Source organism: Chiloscyllium punctatum, chromosome 17 (assembly GCF_047496795.1).
Source record: "Chiloscyllium punctatum isolate Juve2018m chromosome 17, sChiPun1.3, whole genome shotgun sequence".
NCBI classification, from domain to species: domain Eukaryota; kingdom Metazoa; phylum Chordata; class Chondrichthyes; order Orectolobiformes; family Hemiscylliidae; genus Chiloscyllium; species Chiloscyllium punctatum.
Genome location: NC_092755.1, coordinates 44,431,442 through 44,449,711, shown reverse-complemented (window position 1 = coordinate 44,449,711; position 18,270 = coordinate 44,431,442). Strand labels below are relative to the sequence as shown.

The 18,270-nt window shown below is 45.3% G+C and overlaps 1 protein-coding gene across 2 annotated transcripts in view; it reads left to right on the top strand.

The window, feature by feature from the left end:
* Nucleotides 1-18,270, top strand: part of LOC140487778 (tRNA (32-2'-O)-methyltransferase regulator THADA) — a 295,012-nt gene that overhangs the window by 243,904 nt on the left and 32,838 nt on the right. The window contains exons 28-31 of one of the 2 annotated variants that reach the window (XM_072587028.1): nt 446-709; nt 6,074-6,279; nt 7,922-8,180; nt 17,145-17,259. In XM_072587028.1, the coding sequence (XP_072443129.1) occupies nt 446-709; nt 6,074-6,279; nt 7,922-8,180; nt 17,145-17,259 (844 nt within the window). Of the gene's footprint in view, nt 1-445; nt 710-6,073; nt 6,280-7,921; nt 8,181-17,144; nt 17,260-18,270 lie in introns of those variants that run through there. The other variant, XM_072587029.1, reaches the window with a different exon arrangement.

The window sequence follows — 18,270 nt, the reverse complement described above, 5'->3', positions numbered from 1 at the left end:
TGTCATCCACACAGGAAGCAAGTAACTCAAAACTGTTACACAAGTTCAAGGGCTGAGACTCCTTCAGTGCTACCTGCCAAATCCCTACCTACCTGTCACACCCTCTTGTCCCTGACTACTGACTTCATGCAATACAAATGCGTTCAGTGCTTGATTTGAGAGAATGCCATTCAGTTCAGTGCTGGATCTGATGGAATGAGAGGGTCTTTGTTGCTGTACCTGATGGAATGAGATTGTGTTCATTGCTGGATTTGAGGGAATCCGAGTGCATTTAGTGCTCAATCTGGGGAAATGTACTTGTATTCAGTGCTGGATGTGTGGGAATGAGAGTGTACTCAATGCTGAGCCTGGGGGATTTTGAGTGTGATGATTGCTAAATTTGAGGGATTACGATCGCATTCAACACTGCCTTCACCTGACTGCCTGTTATTTTTCTGATTTTTAGGATAATAAATGGAGGAATCTGTTTGTTGCAAGATGAGGATCCGAGGGTGAGGACAGAAGCTGCCAAGTTTGCCACTCAGGTGCACCTGTTATCTGACAGCAGCAGTGAGCAGTTAACTCACTTTCAGCCCAACAGGGCTCTGCCAAGTTTGCTTGAGTTCCTGTTGCAGAATTGTTGGGACTGCAAGCAAATATTTGAAGTTTTGATGCAGTACGTCCCAGCTGTAGATGTGGCTGCAATCCTGGTTGAACTAAAGAGTGACAAGTAAGTTTGGGTTTGATTCCTAGATGAGTATAATAGTTAAGGCAAATTACCTTCAAACCTGGCTGAGTACATGGAACTGTGCTGTCATTACAAAAACTTGATTGAGCAAAGGGCAGGACGGGTACCTTAACATTCCAGGGTTTAGATGCTTCAGGCGTGATAGAGAGGGGCACAAAAAGGGTGGGCAAGTTGGGCATACTGATTAAGGAGAATGTCAGAGCTTCACTAAGAGAGGGGATCTTGGAGAGCTCATCCAGAGAGGCCGTACGGCTAGAACTCAGGAAGAAGAAAGGTGAAATCACTTTGATCAGGTTATACATTGGGCCTCCCAGTTATCAGGTTTGTGAATAACCAGGGAGAATTAGGGGAGCAAATATATAAACAGATTGTGGAAAGATGTTAAAACAACAGGGGTTGTGATAGTGGGTGATTTTCTGTTCCCCACTATTCACTGGGACTTCCTCAGTGTCAGAAGCTTAACTGGGGCAGAATTTGTTACATGCATCCAGGATAGATTCTGGAAACAATATGTAGATAGTGCAATGAGGGGTGGGTCTGTACTGGGTCTTCGGAGCACACTCTCATTCCCACACATCCAGCACTGAATACAAGTACATTTCCCCAGATTGAGCACTAAATGCACTCGGATTCCCTCAAATCCAGCAATGAACACAATCTCATTCCATCAGGTACAGCAACAAAGACCCTCTCATTCCATCAGATCCAGCACTGAACTGAATGGCATTCTCTCAAATCAAGCACTGAACGCATTTGTATTGCATGAAGTCAGTAGTCAGGGACAAGAGGGTGTGACAGGTAGGTAGGGATTTGGCAGGTAGCACTGAAGGAGTCTCAGCCCTTGAACTTGTGTAACAGTTTTGAGTTACTTGCTTCCTGTGTGGATGACAGTGAGGGCTGTAGGGAGGATGAGAAAACAGACTATAGCACCATAGTGCAGGGAGCTATTCAAGCAAATGAGAGAAGAGAAATTTAGTTGTACTGGGTAATTGAAGTTTCGGAGGAGCATTTTGGGATCAATGATCATAATTCCATAAGTTTGAAGATTGTTATGGGAATTGATGACCAAAATAGAAATTGCTGGAAAGGCTCAGCAGTTTTGTCAGTATCTGTGGAGAGAAGTAAGAGTTAACGTTTCAGATTGAGTGAGACCTGCTCAAAACTTGACTCGAAATGTGAACTCTTAGATGCTGCCAGAACTGCTGAGCTTTTCCGGCAGTTTCTGTTTTTGTTTCTATTTACAACACCTGCAGTTCTTTCGTTTTTTATTAATGGAAAAGGATAGACTGTTCTTTGGATAAAAGTGCTGTTTTGGGGGAAGACTAATTACTACGATAATTTTAGGCAGGAACTGTGACATGTGGGGTCTTTTTTAGATTAGATTCCCTACAGTATGGAAAGAGGCTCTTTGGCCCAACAAGTCCACACCGACCCTCCGAAGAGCAACCCACCCAGACCCATTCCCCTGTCTGATCCACCTAACACTAAGGGCAATTTAACATGGCCAATTCACCTGGCCTGCACATCTTTCAACTGTGGGAGGAAACTGGAGCACCCGGAGGAAACGCGCGCAGACACGGGGGAAATGTACAAACTCCACACAGTCAGTTGCCTGAGGTGGGAATTGAACCCGGGTCCCTGGTGCTGTGAGGCAGCAATGCTATCCACTGTGCCACCGTGCCGCCCCAAAAGCTTTTAAAAGCCAGTTGACCACAGTTCAGGACCAGCATGTTCCTTTGAAGATGATAGATCAGAATGGCAAGATTCAGGAACTTTGGCTGATGAGAAATCTTGTAAGGTTAGCTAAAACGAAAAAGGAAGCATATGTACGGTTTGGGAAATAGAAATTGGAAGAGGCCCGTAGGGAGTGTACAGGAAGCAGAAGAGAACTTTAAAAAATACTTAGGAGGGTTGGAAGGGGTCATCAAAGTGAGATTAAGGACTATCCCAAAGCATTTTAGAAGCAAGTGGGTAACTAGGCCCTATCAAGGACAGAGGAACAAATTTATACATGGAGTTAGAGAAAGTGGGGGAGATCATTAATGATATTTTTCTTCAGTATTTGCCAAGGAGAAAGACGTGGCTGATGGTAAGTTTAGAGAGGGGTTTGTCGATACTTAAGTCATTTCAATATTAAAAAGGGAGCCACAATGTGTAGTTGCCAGTGTTGGACTGAGGTGGACAAGGTCAGAAGTCACACGACACCAGGTTATAGTCCTCATTTATTTGAAATCTCAAGCTTTTGGGGTGCTGCAGGTGAAATGCTGACAAAGGGGCAGTGCTCCAAAAGCTTGTGATTTAAATAAACCTGTTGGACTATAACCTGGTGTCATGACTCCTGACAATATTAAGAAGGAAGCGATGTTGGGTGTCTTGAAAAACTTTAAGGTAGATAAATCCCCAGAGCCTGAGGGAATCTATTCCAGGATACTGAAGAAGGCAAGGGATGAGATTACTGAGACTTGACAGAGATCTTTGTATCCTCTTTAGCCACAGGTGAGGACCTAGAAGACTGGAAAATAGCCAATGTTGTTCCTCTGTTAAAGTAGGGTAATGGGAATAATCCAGGAAATAATAGGCTATTGAATCTCAAAGCAGTTGTAGGAAAATTATTGGAAAAGATTCTTAAGGACAGGATTTACTTGAATTTGGAGAAAAATGGACTTAGTAGGGATAGGCAGTATGACCTTATGTGAGAGAGGTCTTGTTTCTCAAATCTGGTTCAAGTTTTTTGAGGAAGTGACGAAGATGATTGTCGTAAATATTGTTAACATGGATTATTGTAAGGTCTTTGATCCTTCATGATACATTGGTCCAAAAGATCAAATTGCATGGAATTGGTTTTTGCATAGAAGACAGAAAGTAGTTGTGGAGGGGTGTTTTTCTGACTGGAAGTCTATGATCAGTGGTGTTCCACAAAGATCAGTGCTAGGACCTCTGCTGTTTGTAAAACATGCAAATGGTTTGGATGAAAATATTGGTGGTCTGATATGTAAATTTGCACATGACACGAAAACTGGTGGAATTGTGGATAGTGAGGAAAGATATCAAAGGATGCAGCAAGATATAGATCAGCTGGAAAGCTGGGTAGAGAAATGGCAAGTGGATGTGATGCATCTTGGGATATTAAATGGAATAGGAAAGTATACTGTAAATGGCCAGACCCTTAGCAGCTTTGATATACCAGGGATCTTGGGTTCCAAGTCCATACCTCCCGTAAAATGGCAACACAGGTGAATAAGGTGGCAACGAAGGTGTCCAGTATGATTAGATTAGATTCCCTACAGTGCGGAAACAGGCCCTTCAGCCCAACAAGTCCACACCGACCCTCCGAAGAGAATCCCACCCAGACCCATTCCTCTCCATTTACTCCTGACTGATCCACCTAACACTACGGGCAATTTAGAATGGCCATTCACCAACCTGCACATTTTTGGACTGTGGGAAGAAACCAGAGCACCTGGAGGATACCCATGCAGACACAGGGAGAATGTGTAAACTCCACGCAGACAGGCTGGAATCAAACCCTTTTCCCTGGTGCTGCGAGGCAGCAGTGCTAACCACTGAGCCACCGTGCCACCCCTGTCTCTCAATTGTCTCTTGTCATTCAATGAGATCATGGCTGATCTGATCATCCTCAACTCCACTTTCCCCATAACCTTTGATTCACTTACCAATGAAAGAAAAAAAACCTGTCTGTCTCAGCCTTGGACAGACTTGTCAACATTGCTTCTATAGCTCTCTGTGGTAAAGGATTCCTCTGAAAGAAGAACTATCCCAGGTAAAAGACTTTGTCTATTTACCCTATTCGTGCCCCTCATGATTTTATAAACCTCTATAAGGTCACCCTTCAGCTTCCAATGCTCCAGAGAAAACAGCCCCAGCCTATTCAGTCTCTCCCTATAGCTCAAACCCTCCAACCCTGGCAACATTCTTGTAAATCCTTACTGAACCCTTTCAAGTTTCTCAACTCTCTTCCTACAGCAGGGAGACCAGAATTGGACACAGTATTCCAAAAGTGGCCTAACCAATGTCCTGTTCAGCTGCAACATGACTCAATGCACTCACCAATAAAGGCAAGTGTACTAAACACATTCTTCACTATCTTGTCTACCTGCAACTCCACTTGCAAGGAACTATTAATATGCAGTTGAAGATCTCTCAAGGACCTTACCATTATAGTCCTGCCCTGATTTGCCTTTCCAAAATGTAGCACCTCACATTTACTTAAATTAAACTCCATCTACTACTCTTTGACCCATCTGAACAAGGTCCCATTGTACTGTAACCTTCTTCGCTGTCCACAGCACCACTACAATTTCCAAAGCAGCATATCTGTTTGAGATGGCCATAACCACAGGAAGCTCCTGCACTACCTACCTACTTACCTATCCTACCTTTCCTGGTGGTAATCCATGTACCCCACTGTATCTGCAGTTTTTCTACCTTCCTGAAACATCCATCACACCCCCAGGTTTCTGTAAATTCCTCATTGCCTCTAACTGCCGCTCCAATTCACAAGCAAACGAACTTCGTGCAATCATAATCATCAGTAACATTGAAATTCCCCTTAATCTCCCACGTCTGACAGGAAGACAGTAGTAGTTTATTCGTTTATGTGTTCTTTGCCAGGCAATTAATCTTCTACCCCTGCTGATTTATTGCCTGCTACACCAAGCATTTTTACTTAATGCAATAACACCTGACATGGCATTTAATCAAATATCTCCTGGAAATTAAAGTACAATCTGTTGACATACTCCCCTTTGTCCATTGCATACGTTACTCCTTCAAGTAATTCTAATAATCCCGTTAGTGATTAATTCCTTTTGACAAAACCATGCTGGCTCTTCCTGAATAACTTGATTTTCTTTTTCTCTCTCTAAGTTCTCAGCTATAATCCCTTAAAAGGTTGAGTCCAACACTTGCACCACAACAGACATCAAGTTAACTGGCCTATATTTTCCTTTTTCCTACCTCTCTCTTTTTTTGAGTAGAGGAGTTATATTTGCTAAATTGTACAGTGATGGAATCTTTCCTGAACCAAGGCAATTCTGCACAATTAACACCAATGCATCTACTCACCTGTTAGCAACATCTTTTAAAGACCCTGGTATGATGTCTATCTGAACCCTGAGACTTGTTGGCCTGCAAACAGCTCCTGTGATTTCCTGTGATTGGCTCTGTGCCCATCCATCTGCAGTAACCTCGGTATCATCAGTAAAAAAAGGGAAAGAGAAGCAGAAAGTGATTATTCATTCTTCAGTCAGAAATACTGCAATGTTTAGAGCTGGTTAGGATCCAGGAGTTAGGACACTGGTACTGATGATTGTCATTGCATTTCAGAGCAGCAAATCTATACGAGGAGGATGAACCAAATGTCTTTGCCGAACCAACTGTGTTTGCTACAATCCTGCTGCCTTTTCTTCTCCGAATAGTACAAAAGTGGGATAGTTCTGCAGCCGGTCATGGATGGCTTGAGGCCTGGACCATAGAAAACCACTCAGACCTTGTGAGGAATATGAAACAGCTTAACCAGAGATGGACGCAAGGTCAGAGTGATTCGAGGTTATTACTGTTAACCCAAGCCAAATCATCACATCCCACTAATCTCTATTTTAAGTGTCGACTTTGCCCTTCCACCCTCTGTGACAATGCATCACACACTGGCCTTTCACACTCTGGGACAGTAAGTCACACATTGACCTTTCACATCTGGGACTGTACATCACACATTGTTCTTTCACTCTCTGGAACAGTGTCCCACATGGTGTCGTAGAAGTAGACCCTTCAGTCCAACTCGTCCATACCAACCAGACATCTTTAATTAATCTAGTCCCATTTGCCAGCATTTGGCCCATATCTCTCTAAAACCTTCCTATTCCTGTACCCACCTGGATGGCATTTAAATATAATTGTACCAACCTCCACTACTTCCCTTTGGCGTTACATTCTATGCATGCACCACCCTCTGCGTGAAAAAGTTGTCCCTTAGGTCCCTTTTAAATCTTTGCTCTCTCACCTTAAATCTATGCCTCTAGTTTTGGACTGCGCTACCTTGGGAAAAAGACTTTGTCTATTTATCCTACCATGCCCCTCATGATGTTTTAAAACTGTATAAGGTCACCCCTCAGCCTCCGACGCTCCAGGGAAAACAGCCCCAGCCTATTCAGCCTCTCCCTGTAGCTCAAACCCTCCAACTCTGGCAACATCCTTGTAAATCTTTTCTGAACTCTTTCAAGTGTAATACCATCTTTCTTGTAGCAGGTAGACCAGATTTGAATACAATATTCCAAAAGTGGCCTAACCAATGTCTTGTACAGCCACAACCTGATATCCCAACACCTATGGTCAATGCACTGACCAATAAAGGCAAGCGTAGCAAACACCTTCTTCCTCTCCTGTCTACCTATGACTGTTTAAGGAACTGTGAACTTGTACCTAAGGTCTCTTTGTTTAGCAACCTTCCCCAGGATCCTATCATTATGTGTATACATTCTACCCTGATTTGTCTTACCAAAATGTAATACCTCATGTTTATCTAACTTAAATTCCACCTGCCTCTCCTCACCCATTGGCCCATCTAATTAAGGTCCCATTGTACTCTGAAATAACTTCCTTCACTTCCATTACACTACCAATTTTGGTGTCAGCTGCAAGCTTGCTTAACCATATCTCGTACATTCACATCCAAATCATTTACATAAACAACAAAAATCAGTGGACCCAGCACACCACTGTCACAGGCCTCCAGTCCAAAAAGCCACCCTCTACCACTAGCCTGGTTCTCCAACCTTCAAGCCTGGTGCTCCTACCTATCCAGATGACGTGCTGTCCCTGGATTCCTGCTGATCTAATCTTGCTAACTAGCCTACTACTCAGAACCTTGACGAATGCCTTACTCAAGTCCATATAGACAATGTACGCAGCTTTGCCTTCACCACCTTAAGACAGTACAACACACATTGCTGTTTCATACTCTGGGACAGTGCATTATTCAGTGTTCTTTCACACTCTGGAATGGTACATTGTGCTCCACCTTTTGACAGTTCTTTCGGTCTGTAGGATCGTGTGTACACCTTGTCCTTTCCTTTCTCACCCTCTCTGTTCACACTCAAGGATAGTAGGTTAGAGATGTTGCTGTTACGTTGTTTGCAGTAGTCCTGGCCAATAATAATCTCCTTTCTGTTGCAGGGATCCTTCTAGTTGAATGCTTAGATGTTCTGGCTGCTGCCAACGTTTACCCTGCACTTGTGGGACTTCTTGTGAGACTGAATGTTCTCTTCCATCATCTTCAAACGCTTGAATCTCTCAATGTGGACACATCTGACATTGGTGGCCCTTCATACAGACTGCAGGCTGACCTGGAGCAACTGCACGGACTAATCACCCAGGCTGGATTAATCCCAGTCAGTATGGGATTAGATACATGGAAGAAATCAATCACTGAGAGGTGACAATATATCAAGTTATAGATTTTCAACAGCTCCTCTGAACAGTGACCTTATCTCCCATCACCACCCCCTGCAACTGCCTCACACATAATCTCAGTGGGGTCATTGCCTCACTCAAAAGCACAACAAATAGGAACAGTAGACGATTATGGTCTGCAATGCTGTTACGATCACAACTGATCTTACGGTTTCACCTCCACTTTCATGCCTGTTCCCCATATCAATTCCCCGAAGGACCAAAAGTCTCTACATTCCAGCCACAGATATGTTCAGCAGTAGAGTTTCCACAATCTTCTGGAGCAGAGTATTTCAAAAATTCACAACCCTTTGAAGTAATTTCTCCTCATCTCTGTCCTAGTTGCTACACCCTTTTATTGTGACTGTGACCCCAGACTTCTAGATTCCTCAGCCAGAAGAACTCACTGATGGTGTCAACCCTTTCAAGCTTATGAATCACAATGGGATACACCAGTCCCACAGACTGAGTGGAGTCATCATGAAGTATAGTTTTCCTCAACTCTCAGTCCGGTTTTCACATTTCAACTTTTTAAAATTAAGCACGTTGTAAAATCATTCCAGGTGAAATCAAAGATGGAGTTTATTAACAAAGTATTCAAATCGCAGTGGAATTTCTTTGCTACTTCATAAACACATGCAAACACTCACGACATTAAGGAAGATAGGACATTAGCACTGAAAAAATAAACGACTGACCATACCTCCAAGGACATTCCTCAGAGTATTGTCCAAGACCCAACTATCTTTAGCTGCTTCAGCAATGACCTTACCTCCATCATAAAGTCAGAACTTGGAATGTTCTCTGATGATTGCACAATTTTCAGCACCATTTTTGACTCCTTAGATACTGAAGCAGTTCATACCCATATGCAGCAGGATCTGCACAGTTTCTAAATTATGGCTGATTGGTAGCAAACAATATTCACACCACACAATTGCAGGCAATGCACATCTCCAACAAAAGATAATCTAATCCTTGCCCCTTAGCATTACCATCACTGAACCTCACACTGGAGAGAGTGAGGACTGCAGATTCTGGAGATCAGAGCTGAAAATGTGTTGCTGGAAAAGCGTAGCAGGTCAGGCAGCATCCAAGGAACAGGAGAATCGGCATTTCGGGCATAAGCCCTTCCTGAAGAACAGTTTATGTCTGAAACATCGATTCTCCTGCTCCTTGGATGCTGCCTGACCTGCTGCGCTTTTCCAGCAACACATTTTCAGCTCTGAACCTCACACTATCAACATCTTGGAAGTTATCATTGACCGCTTGTGCCTAGGACACAAACCTGAGGAGCTTGTGCAGAGATGTCCTGGAGCAGGGATTATACATCTTCATATATACTTTGTATGACTCCAGTCAATAGAGAGTTTTCCCTTTGGCTTCACTCTTACCTTGGTGTCCCACATCTTTGCTATTGAAGCTAAAAATCATAGGGGAACATTTCCCATCAACAATAGCAACAATTTAATCAGTTTAGTTAGAAGTGAGAAGGTGAAGGGAATATTTAATAGAGATCTTTGAAATTGTGAAGACAATTGATTTGTAAAAAATTAAAGGTCTAACATAGAATCATAGAATCCCCACCGTGTGGAAGCAGGCCATTCGGCTCATCGAGTCCGCACTGACTCTCCGACGAGCATCTTACCTAGACTCACCCCATACCTTATCCACCTGCATTTCATAGAACATAGGAAAATACAGCGCAGTACAGGCCCTTCGGCCCTCGATGTTGCGCCGATCCAAGCCCACCTAACCTACACTAGCCCACTATCCTCCATATGTCTATCCAATGCCCATTTAAATGCCCATAAAGAGGGAGAGTCCACCACTGCTACTGGCAGGGCATTCCATGAGCTCACAACTCGCTGAGTAAAGAATCTACCCCTAACATCTGTCCAAACCTACCACCCCTTAATTTAAAGCTATGCCCCCTCGTAATAGCTGACTCCATACGTGGAAAAAGGTTCTCATGGTCAACCCTATCTAACCCCCTAATCATCTTGTACACCTCTATCAAGTCACCCCTAAACCTTCTTTTCTCCAATGAAAACAGCCCCAAGTGCCTCAGCCTTTCCTCATAAGATCTTCCTACCATACCAGGCAACATCCTGGTAAACCTCCTCTGCACCCGTTCCAGTGCCTCCACATCCTTCCTATAGTATGGCGACCAAAACTGCACACAATACTCCAGATGCGGCCGCACCAGAGTCTTATACAACTGCAACATGACCTCAGGACTCCGGAACTCAATTCCTCTGCTAATAAAAGCCAGTACGCCATATGCCTTCTTCACCGCACTATTTACTTGGGTGGCAACTTTCAGAGATCTGTGTACATGGACACCAAGATCTCTCTGCTCATCCACACTACCAAGTATCCGACCATTTGCCCAGTACCCCATCTTCTTGTTACTCTTACCAAAGTGAATCACTTCACACTTACCTACATTGAATTCCATTTGCCACCTTTCTGCCCAGCTCTGCAGCTTATCTATATCCCGCTGTAACCTGCCACATCCTTCCTCACTGTCAACAACTCCACCGACTTTCGTATCATCCGCAAACTTGCTCACCCGACCTTCTAGCCCCTCTTCCAGGTCATTTATAAAAATGACAAACAGCAATGGTCCCAAAACAGATCCTTGCGGAACACCACTAGTAACTGCACTCCAAGATGAACCTTTACCATCGACTACTACCCTCTGTCTTCCTCCAGCCAGCCAATTCCTAATCCAAACCTCCAACTCACCCTCAATACCATACCTTAGTATTTTTTGCAGTAGCCTACCATGGGGAGCCTTATCAAATGCCTTACTAAAATCCATATACACCACATCTACCGCTTTACCCTCGTCCACCTCCTTAGTCACCTTCTCAAAGAATTCAATCAGGTTTGTGAGGCACGACCTGACCTTCACAAAACCATGCTGACTGTCCTTGATCACATTATTCCCATCCAGATGTTCATAAATCCTATCCCTTACAATTCTGTCTAAGACTTTGCCCACAACAGAAGTGAGACTCACTGGCCTATAGTTACTAGGGTTATCCCTACTCCCCTTCTTGAACAAGGGAGCCACATTTGCTATCCTCCAGTCTTCTGGCACTATTTCTGTAGACAACAAGGACATAAAAATCAAGGCCAATGGCTCTGCAATCTCCTCCCTTGCTTCCCAGAGAATCCTAGGATAAATGCCATCAGACCCAGGGGACTTATCTATTTTCACCCTTTCCAGAATTTCCAACACCTCTTCCCTACATACCCTCAATATTCACATCGGCAGCAATGTCCTGTTCAATTCACATCAGCAACAATGTCCTGTTCGATTCACATCGGCAACAATTTCCTGAGGCTAATCCAACTAGCCTACACATCTTTGGATACTATGGGCAATTTAGCATGGTAAGTCCATCTAACCTGAAACCATCTTTGGATTGTGGGGAAAGGTTTTGGTCTCTCATATCAAGGAAAATCATACTGGTGTTGCAGGCACTGCAGAATTCGCTAAACTGATCCCAGGTATGCAGGAGCTGTTGTTCAAGGAGAGTGGATTTTAAATTCAATTAATAAAACAATCTGAAGTTGAATACTAGTCTCAGTAATGGTGGTTGTGATAGCATCGCTTGTCAAAAATGAAGGGCCATCTGTTTCACTAATACCATTGAGGGAAAGAAATCTGCCATCCTTACCTGGTCCAGCCTACATGTGATGCTTTGCGGTTGGCTCTTAATTGCCCTGTGAACGTGCCAAGATAGCCACACAGCTCGAGAGCAATTAAAGATGGTCAGCACATGGTAGCCTCAGCAATGCCCATGTTACACATAAAATTAATGGATAGTTTTTTGATTTCATTTTTTGTAGGATGTGGTTCTAGCTGCTTGGCCAGCATGTAATGCTCATCCCTAGTTGCACTTGAGAAGATGGTGGTGAGTTGCTGTCTTGAGCCGCTGCAGTCCACTTGCTGTGAAATGACCCATAATGCTATTAGGGAGGGAATGCCATGATCGTGACCCAGGCCTTGAGTGTCATTGGAGCTACACTCATCCAGGCAGTTAGAGAGTATTTTATCACATTCTTGACTTATAATTTTTTTAAATGCTGGACAGGCTTTGGGCAGTAGACTCCCCAGGGTCTCCAATACCTCTGTCAAACATTTCCTCAGAGCTACTATCAAACCTACAAGTACAGGAAATAATAACCATGTACAATTCAAACTGAAGCCAGTTTGCCTTCATACTTCACAGATTATAACTGAGCACCTTGGTTATTTAGAATTGGTAACAATACTTTTCATGCGGACTAAATTTTTGGTCAATTGTAATCGAGTAGAATTTGTAACACCACTTCCCAACAATAACTTGCGTTTATATAACATCTTTTGTGTGTCGTTAAGAAGTTTCACAAAAGAATTGTGAAATTGTACTTAATGCTGAAAATGTGTTGCTGGAAAAGCGCAGCAGGTCAGGCAGCATCCAAGTAGCAGGAGAATCAACATTTCGGGCATGAGCCCTTCTTCAGGAATGAGGAAAGTGTGTCCAGCAGGCTAAGATAAAAGGTAGAGAGGAGGGACTTGGGGGGAGGGGCATTGGAAATGCGATAGGTAGAAGGAGGTCAAGGTGAGGGTGATAGGGCAGAGTGGGGGGTGAGGGGCGGAGAGGTCAGGAAGAAGATTGCAGGTTAGGAAGGCGGTGCTGAGTGCGAGGGATTTGACTGAGACAAGGTAGGGGGAGGCTACTCCTTTGGTTTGGAGGAAGTGGGAGGATTGGAAAGAGAAGTTGTTCAGGGTGAGGACCAGTTCAGTCAATCGAAGGAGGGTGTCAGTGGAAGGGTACTGGTTGGTACGGCGGGAAAGGAAGAAGCGAACGGCTTTGAGTCCTTCGTGATGGGGGATGGAGGTGTACAGGGACTGGATGTCCATGGTGAAGATAAGGCATTGGGGACCGGGGAAGCAAAAATCATGGAGGAGGTGGAGGGCATGGGTGGTGTCCCGAACATAGGTGGGGAGTTCTTGGACTAAGGGGGACAGGACCGTGTCGAGGTATGCAGAGATGAGTTCGGGGGACAGGAGCAGGCTGAGACAATGGGTCGGCCGGGGCAGTCAGGTTTGTGGATTTTGGGCAGGAGCTAGAAACGGGCGGTGCGGGGTTGTGGGATTATGAGGTTGGAGGCGGTGGATGGGAGATCCCCTGAGGTGATGAGGTTATGGATGGTCTGGGAGATGATGGTTTGGTGGTGGGAGGTGGGTCATGGTCAAGAGGGCAGTAGGAGGAGGTGTCCACAAGCTGGCGTTTAGCCTCAGCGGTGTAAAGGTCGGTGCGCCAAACTACTATCGCGTCTGTCATGGTCAAGGGGGCAATCCTCCAACTTCCTCCAAACCAAAGGAGTAGCCATGGGCACCCACATGGGCCCCAGCTATGCCTGCCTCTTCATAGGATATGTGGAACAGTCCATCTTCCACAGCTACACTGGCACCAACCCCCACCTTTCCGCCGCTACATTGATGACTGTATCGGCGCTGCCTCATGCTCCCACAAGGAGGTTGAACAGTTCATCCACTTTACCAACACCTTCCGCCCCGACCTCAAATTTACCTGGACCATCTCAGACTCCTCCCTCACCGTCCTAGACCTTTCCATTTCTATCTCGGGCGACCGAATCAACACGGACATTTATTATAAACCGACCGACTCCCACAGCTACCTAGACTATACCTCCTCCCACCCTGCCCCTGTAGAAATGCCATCCCATATTCCCAATTCCTTCGTCTCCGCCGCATCTGCTGTCAGGAGGACCAGTTCCAATACCGTACAACCCAGATGGCCTCCTTCTTCAAAGACCGCAATTTCCCCCCAGACGTGATCGACGAGGCCCTCCACCACATCTCCTTCACTTCCCGCTCCTCTGCCCTTGAGCCCTGCCCCTCCAATTGCCACCAGGACAGAACCCCACTGGTCCTCACCTACCACCCCACCAACCTCCATATACATCGTATCATCCGTCGTCATTTCCGCCACCTCCAAACGGACCCCAGCACCAGGGATATATTTCCCTCCCCTCCCCTATCAGTGTTCCGAAAAGACCACTCCCTCCGTAACTCCCTCGTCAGGTCCACACCCCCGATCAACCCAACCTCCACTCCCGGCACCTTCCCCTGCAACCACAAGAAATGCAAAACTTGCGCCCACACCTCCCCCCTTACTTCCCTCCAAGGCCCCAAGGGATCCTTCCACATCCGCCACAAATTCACCTGCACCTCCACACACATCATTTATTGCATCCGCTGCACCTGATGTGGCTTGGTGGGGGGATGGGAAATGAGGAAGCTGGACAAATCTGCATTCATCTCTTGTAGTTGGAGGGTTCCTAGGTAGAAGATGAGGAGCTCTTCCTCCAACCATCATGTTGCCATGGTCTGGCGATGGAGGAGGCCAAGGAGCTGCATATCCTTGGCAGAGTGGGAGGGGGAGTTAAAGTGTTCAGCCACAGGGCAGTTGGGTTGGTTGGTGCGCGTGTCCCAGAGGTGTTCTCTGAAATGTTTCGCATGTAGGCGACCTGTCTCCCCAATGTAGAGGAGGCCACATTGGGTGCAGCTGATGCAGTAAATGATGTATGTAGAGGTGCAGATGAATTTGTGATGAATATGGAAGGATCCATTGGGGCCTTGGAGGGAAGTGAGGGGGGAGGTGTGGGCGCAGGTTATGCATTTCTTGCGGTTGCAGGGGAAGGTGCCGGGAGTGGAGGTTGGGTTGGTGGGGGGTGTGGACCTGACGAGGGAGTTACGGAGGGAGTGGTCTTTCCGGAACACTGATAGGGGAGGGGAGTGAAATATATCCTTGGTGGTGGGGTCCTTTTGGAGGTGGCGGAAATGACGAAGGATGATACGATGTATCTGGAGGTTGGTGGGGTGGTAGGTGAGGACCAGTGGGGTTCTGTCCTGGTCGCGATTGGAGGGGCGGGGTTCAAGGGCGGAAGAGCGGGAAGTGGAGGAGATGCGGTGGAGGGCCTCGTCAACCACATTGTAAGTTACCATTGACCAGTAATTGAATGGGGCCAGCCATATAAATATTGTGGCTACAAGAGCAGATCAGAGCTGGGGAGCTGCAGCAGGTCAGGCAGCATCCAAGGAGCAGGAGAATCGACGTTTCTCCTGCTCCTTGAGCCTTTCTTCAGGAATGAGGAAAGTGTGTCCAGCAGGCTAAGATAAAAGGTAGGGAGGAGGGACTTGGGGGCGTGGCATTGGAAATGCGATAGGTGGAAGGAGGTCAAGGTGAGGGTGATTAGGCCGGAGTGGGGGTGGGGGTGGAGAGGTCAGGAAGAAGATTGCAGGTTAGGAAGGTGGTGCTGAGTTCGAGGGATTTGACTGAGACAGGTGGGGGGAGGGGAAATGAGGAAACTGGAGAAATCTGAGTTCATCCCTTGTGGTTGGAGGGTTCCTAGGCGGAAGATGAGAGGCACTCTTCCTCAAACCGTCGTGTTGCTATGGTCTGGCGATGGAGGAGTCCAAAGACTTGCATGTCCTTGGTGGAGTGGGAGGGGGAGTTGAAGTGTTAAGCCGTGGGGTGGTTGGGTTGGTTGGTGCGGGTGTCCCAGAGGTGTTCTCTGAAAATGAAAAAATCGCTACCAAACATGACTATTTGCATCCCACACAACATAAGCTGCAAGTGATAGACAGAACTAAACAATTCCACACCAACAGATCAGGTCTAAGTTCTGTTGATATTGCAAAGGCTATGGGCCCTGACAACAGTACTGTTACAATGCAGCAATGTCCAGGTATGTCCTGTACATTGGTTAAGGGTGTTAGAGAACAGTCAGCTCAGCTCCTGAACATCTCAGCAGGAGTTCCTCATGGTAGTGTCCTAGGTTTAATCATCTTCAGCTGCTTCATCAATGACTTTCCCTCCATCATAAAGTCAGAAATGAGAATGTTTAGCAATGATTAAAAGTTCACCATTCACAACTCAACAGTCCATTTTGAAAAGTAACAAGACCTGGACAATATCCAGGCTTTAAAATCAACGAGGTAAAAACAATAACTGCAGATGCTGGAAATCAGATTCTGGATTAGTGGTGCTGGAAGAGCACAGCAGTTCAGGCAGCATCCAACGAGCAGCGAAATCGACGTTTCGGACAAAAGCCCTTCATCAGCCCTTCCTGATGAAGGGCTTTTGCCCGAAACGTCGATTTCGCTGCTCGTTGGATGCTGCCTGAACTGCTGTGCTCTTCCAGCACCACTAATCCAATACCCATGCTTTGGCTGACAAGTGGCAAGTAACATTTGCGCCGCACAAATGACAGGCGATGACCATCTCCAGTAAGAGACAATCTCACCACAACCCCATAACATTCAATGGCATTACCATCACTGAATCCCCAACTATCAACATCCTGGAGGTTATCATTGACCATAAACTCAACTGGACTTGCCACATAAACACAGTGGCTATAAGAGCAGATCAGAGGCTAGGGATATTGCAGCAAATAACTCACCTCATGACTCCCCAAGAATGTCTATCGTTTACAAAATATGTTCCCCACTTGCCTTGATGGGTGCAGATCCAACAAGACCCAACAAGCTTGATACCATCTAGGACAGAGTATTGGGCTTGATTGGTACCATCATTCCTACAGTTTCCTCCCTAAGGATGTGGTGGGTCACCCTACAGTTTAAGGACTCTAGTGCTTCGAGTTGAAGCTGATGATCACCAAGGGAAATAGGGATGCGCAAGAAATAATGGTAAATCAGTGGCGCTCACATCCCAAGAGTGAATATAAAAAAAAATGGAGATGGTAGCTAGGGAAAAGAGTTTGATTGTTCTGAGAATGACTGGCAGAGTCTGAGTGTGTGCTTTCATTTTTGTTTTCCTGCAGACTGTAATCCCCACAGTTAAGTGTGGGCTCAGATTACAATCTTCCACTATTTCAATTGCATCTCCCCACACAGAAACACAGATCTAGTTAACTGCATCGAGCTGCAGATTCCAGCATTTGATGTCCTCAGAGACTTTCTCGACTGCCACTTTCTCGATCAAGAATGTTTGTCACTGTTAAGTATGGAGGTAGGTGGAAGTTCCTGGTTACTCCATGCCCATTTGGATTTGGATTTGATTGATGTGGCTGTGTTGCTCACATTGTGAAACCTCTATTATGCTAGACAAACCAGATAAACTGCTGAGGCCAGCAGTGTAGGGATGAGAAATATTCACAAGGGAAGGATCTAACTGACAGATTTCATAGAAACTATTTCCCTTGGTTTGGGATTTGGAACAAAAGATCTTAACGTGAACAGCAACTTGTATTTGTATAGCCTCTTTTAAATCATAACGTCCCAAGTTACTCTACATGGTACTAAAAAAGGACAGTTGTTAACCAGCCTGCTGAGGCAATATTGAGGTGATGAGCAAAGTTTGGTCAAAGTGGCAGCTTTCATTGAGCATTTCAAAGGAAAAGAGAGGGAGACTAAGACAAAGAGATTTAAATTGTATTCCAACATCTATATCTCAGCAGCTGGGGGCACTACCACAGCGATTTAAATGAGAAAGTCACAAGAGGTCAGAAGTAGAGGAGATTATGCAGGTAAAGAGGGATAGACCATGCAGGGACTTTTAAAATTGAGACATTGTTTGGGACCCAGTACCAATGAATAAACACAGAGGTGTTAGGGGACTTTACGTAAGTAAGGAGAAGGGCAGCAAAGGTTTGGATGAGGTCAGTTTTATAGAAGGTAGAACCTAAAAGAACGGTCATGAGTGCAAATAAGTCAGTTGATATCACAGAAGTGGAGGAGAGAGAGTAGATGTCAGTGTTGGTGCAGTGTGGTGGAAGCTGATCTCCAGATCAAATTTAACACCAAGGTTCTAAACAGCCTTATTCAATTTAAGACCGTTGCCAGTACAGTAAGTCCCTGTTTAATGTTGTGTTTTAACTTTGCTCTGTCAATGAGGTGTGTATTCTCATTTAATATTGCAAGATTTGTTTTTAAAAATTCTCGCAATCAATCTGTTCTGAGACATTATTACACACCACTTGGAGCAGGTTGTTTTTATCATCTGATACACAGCTGTATGACC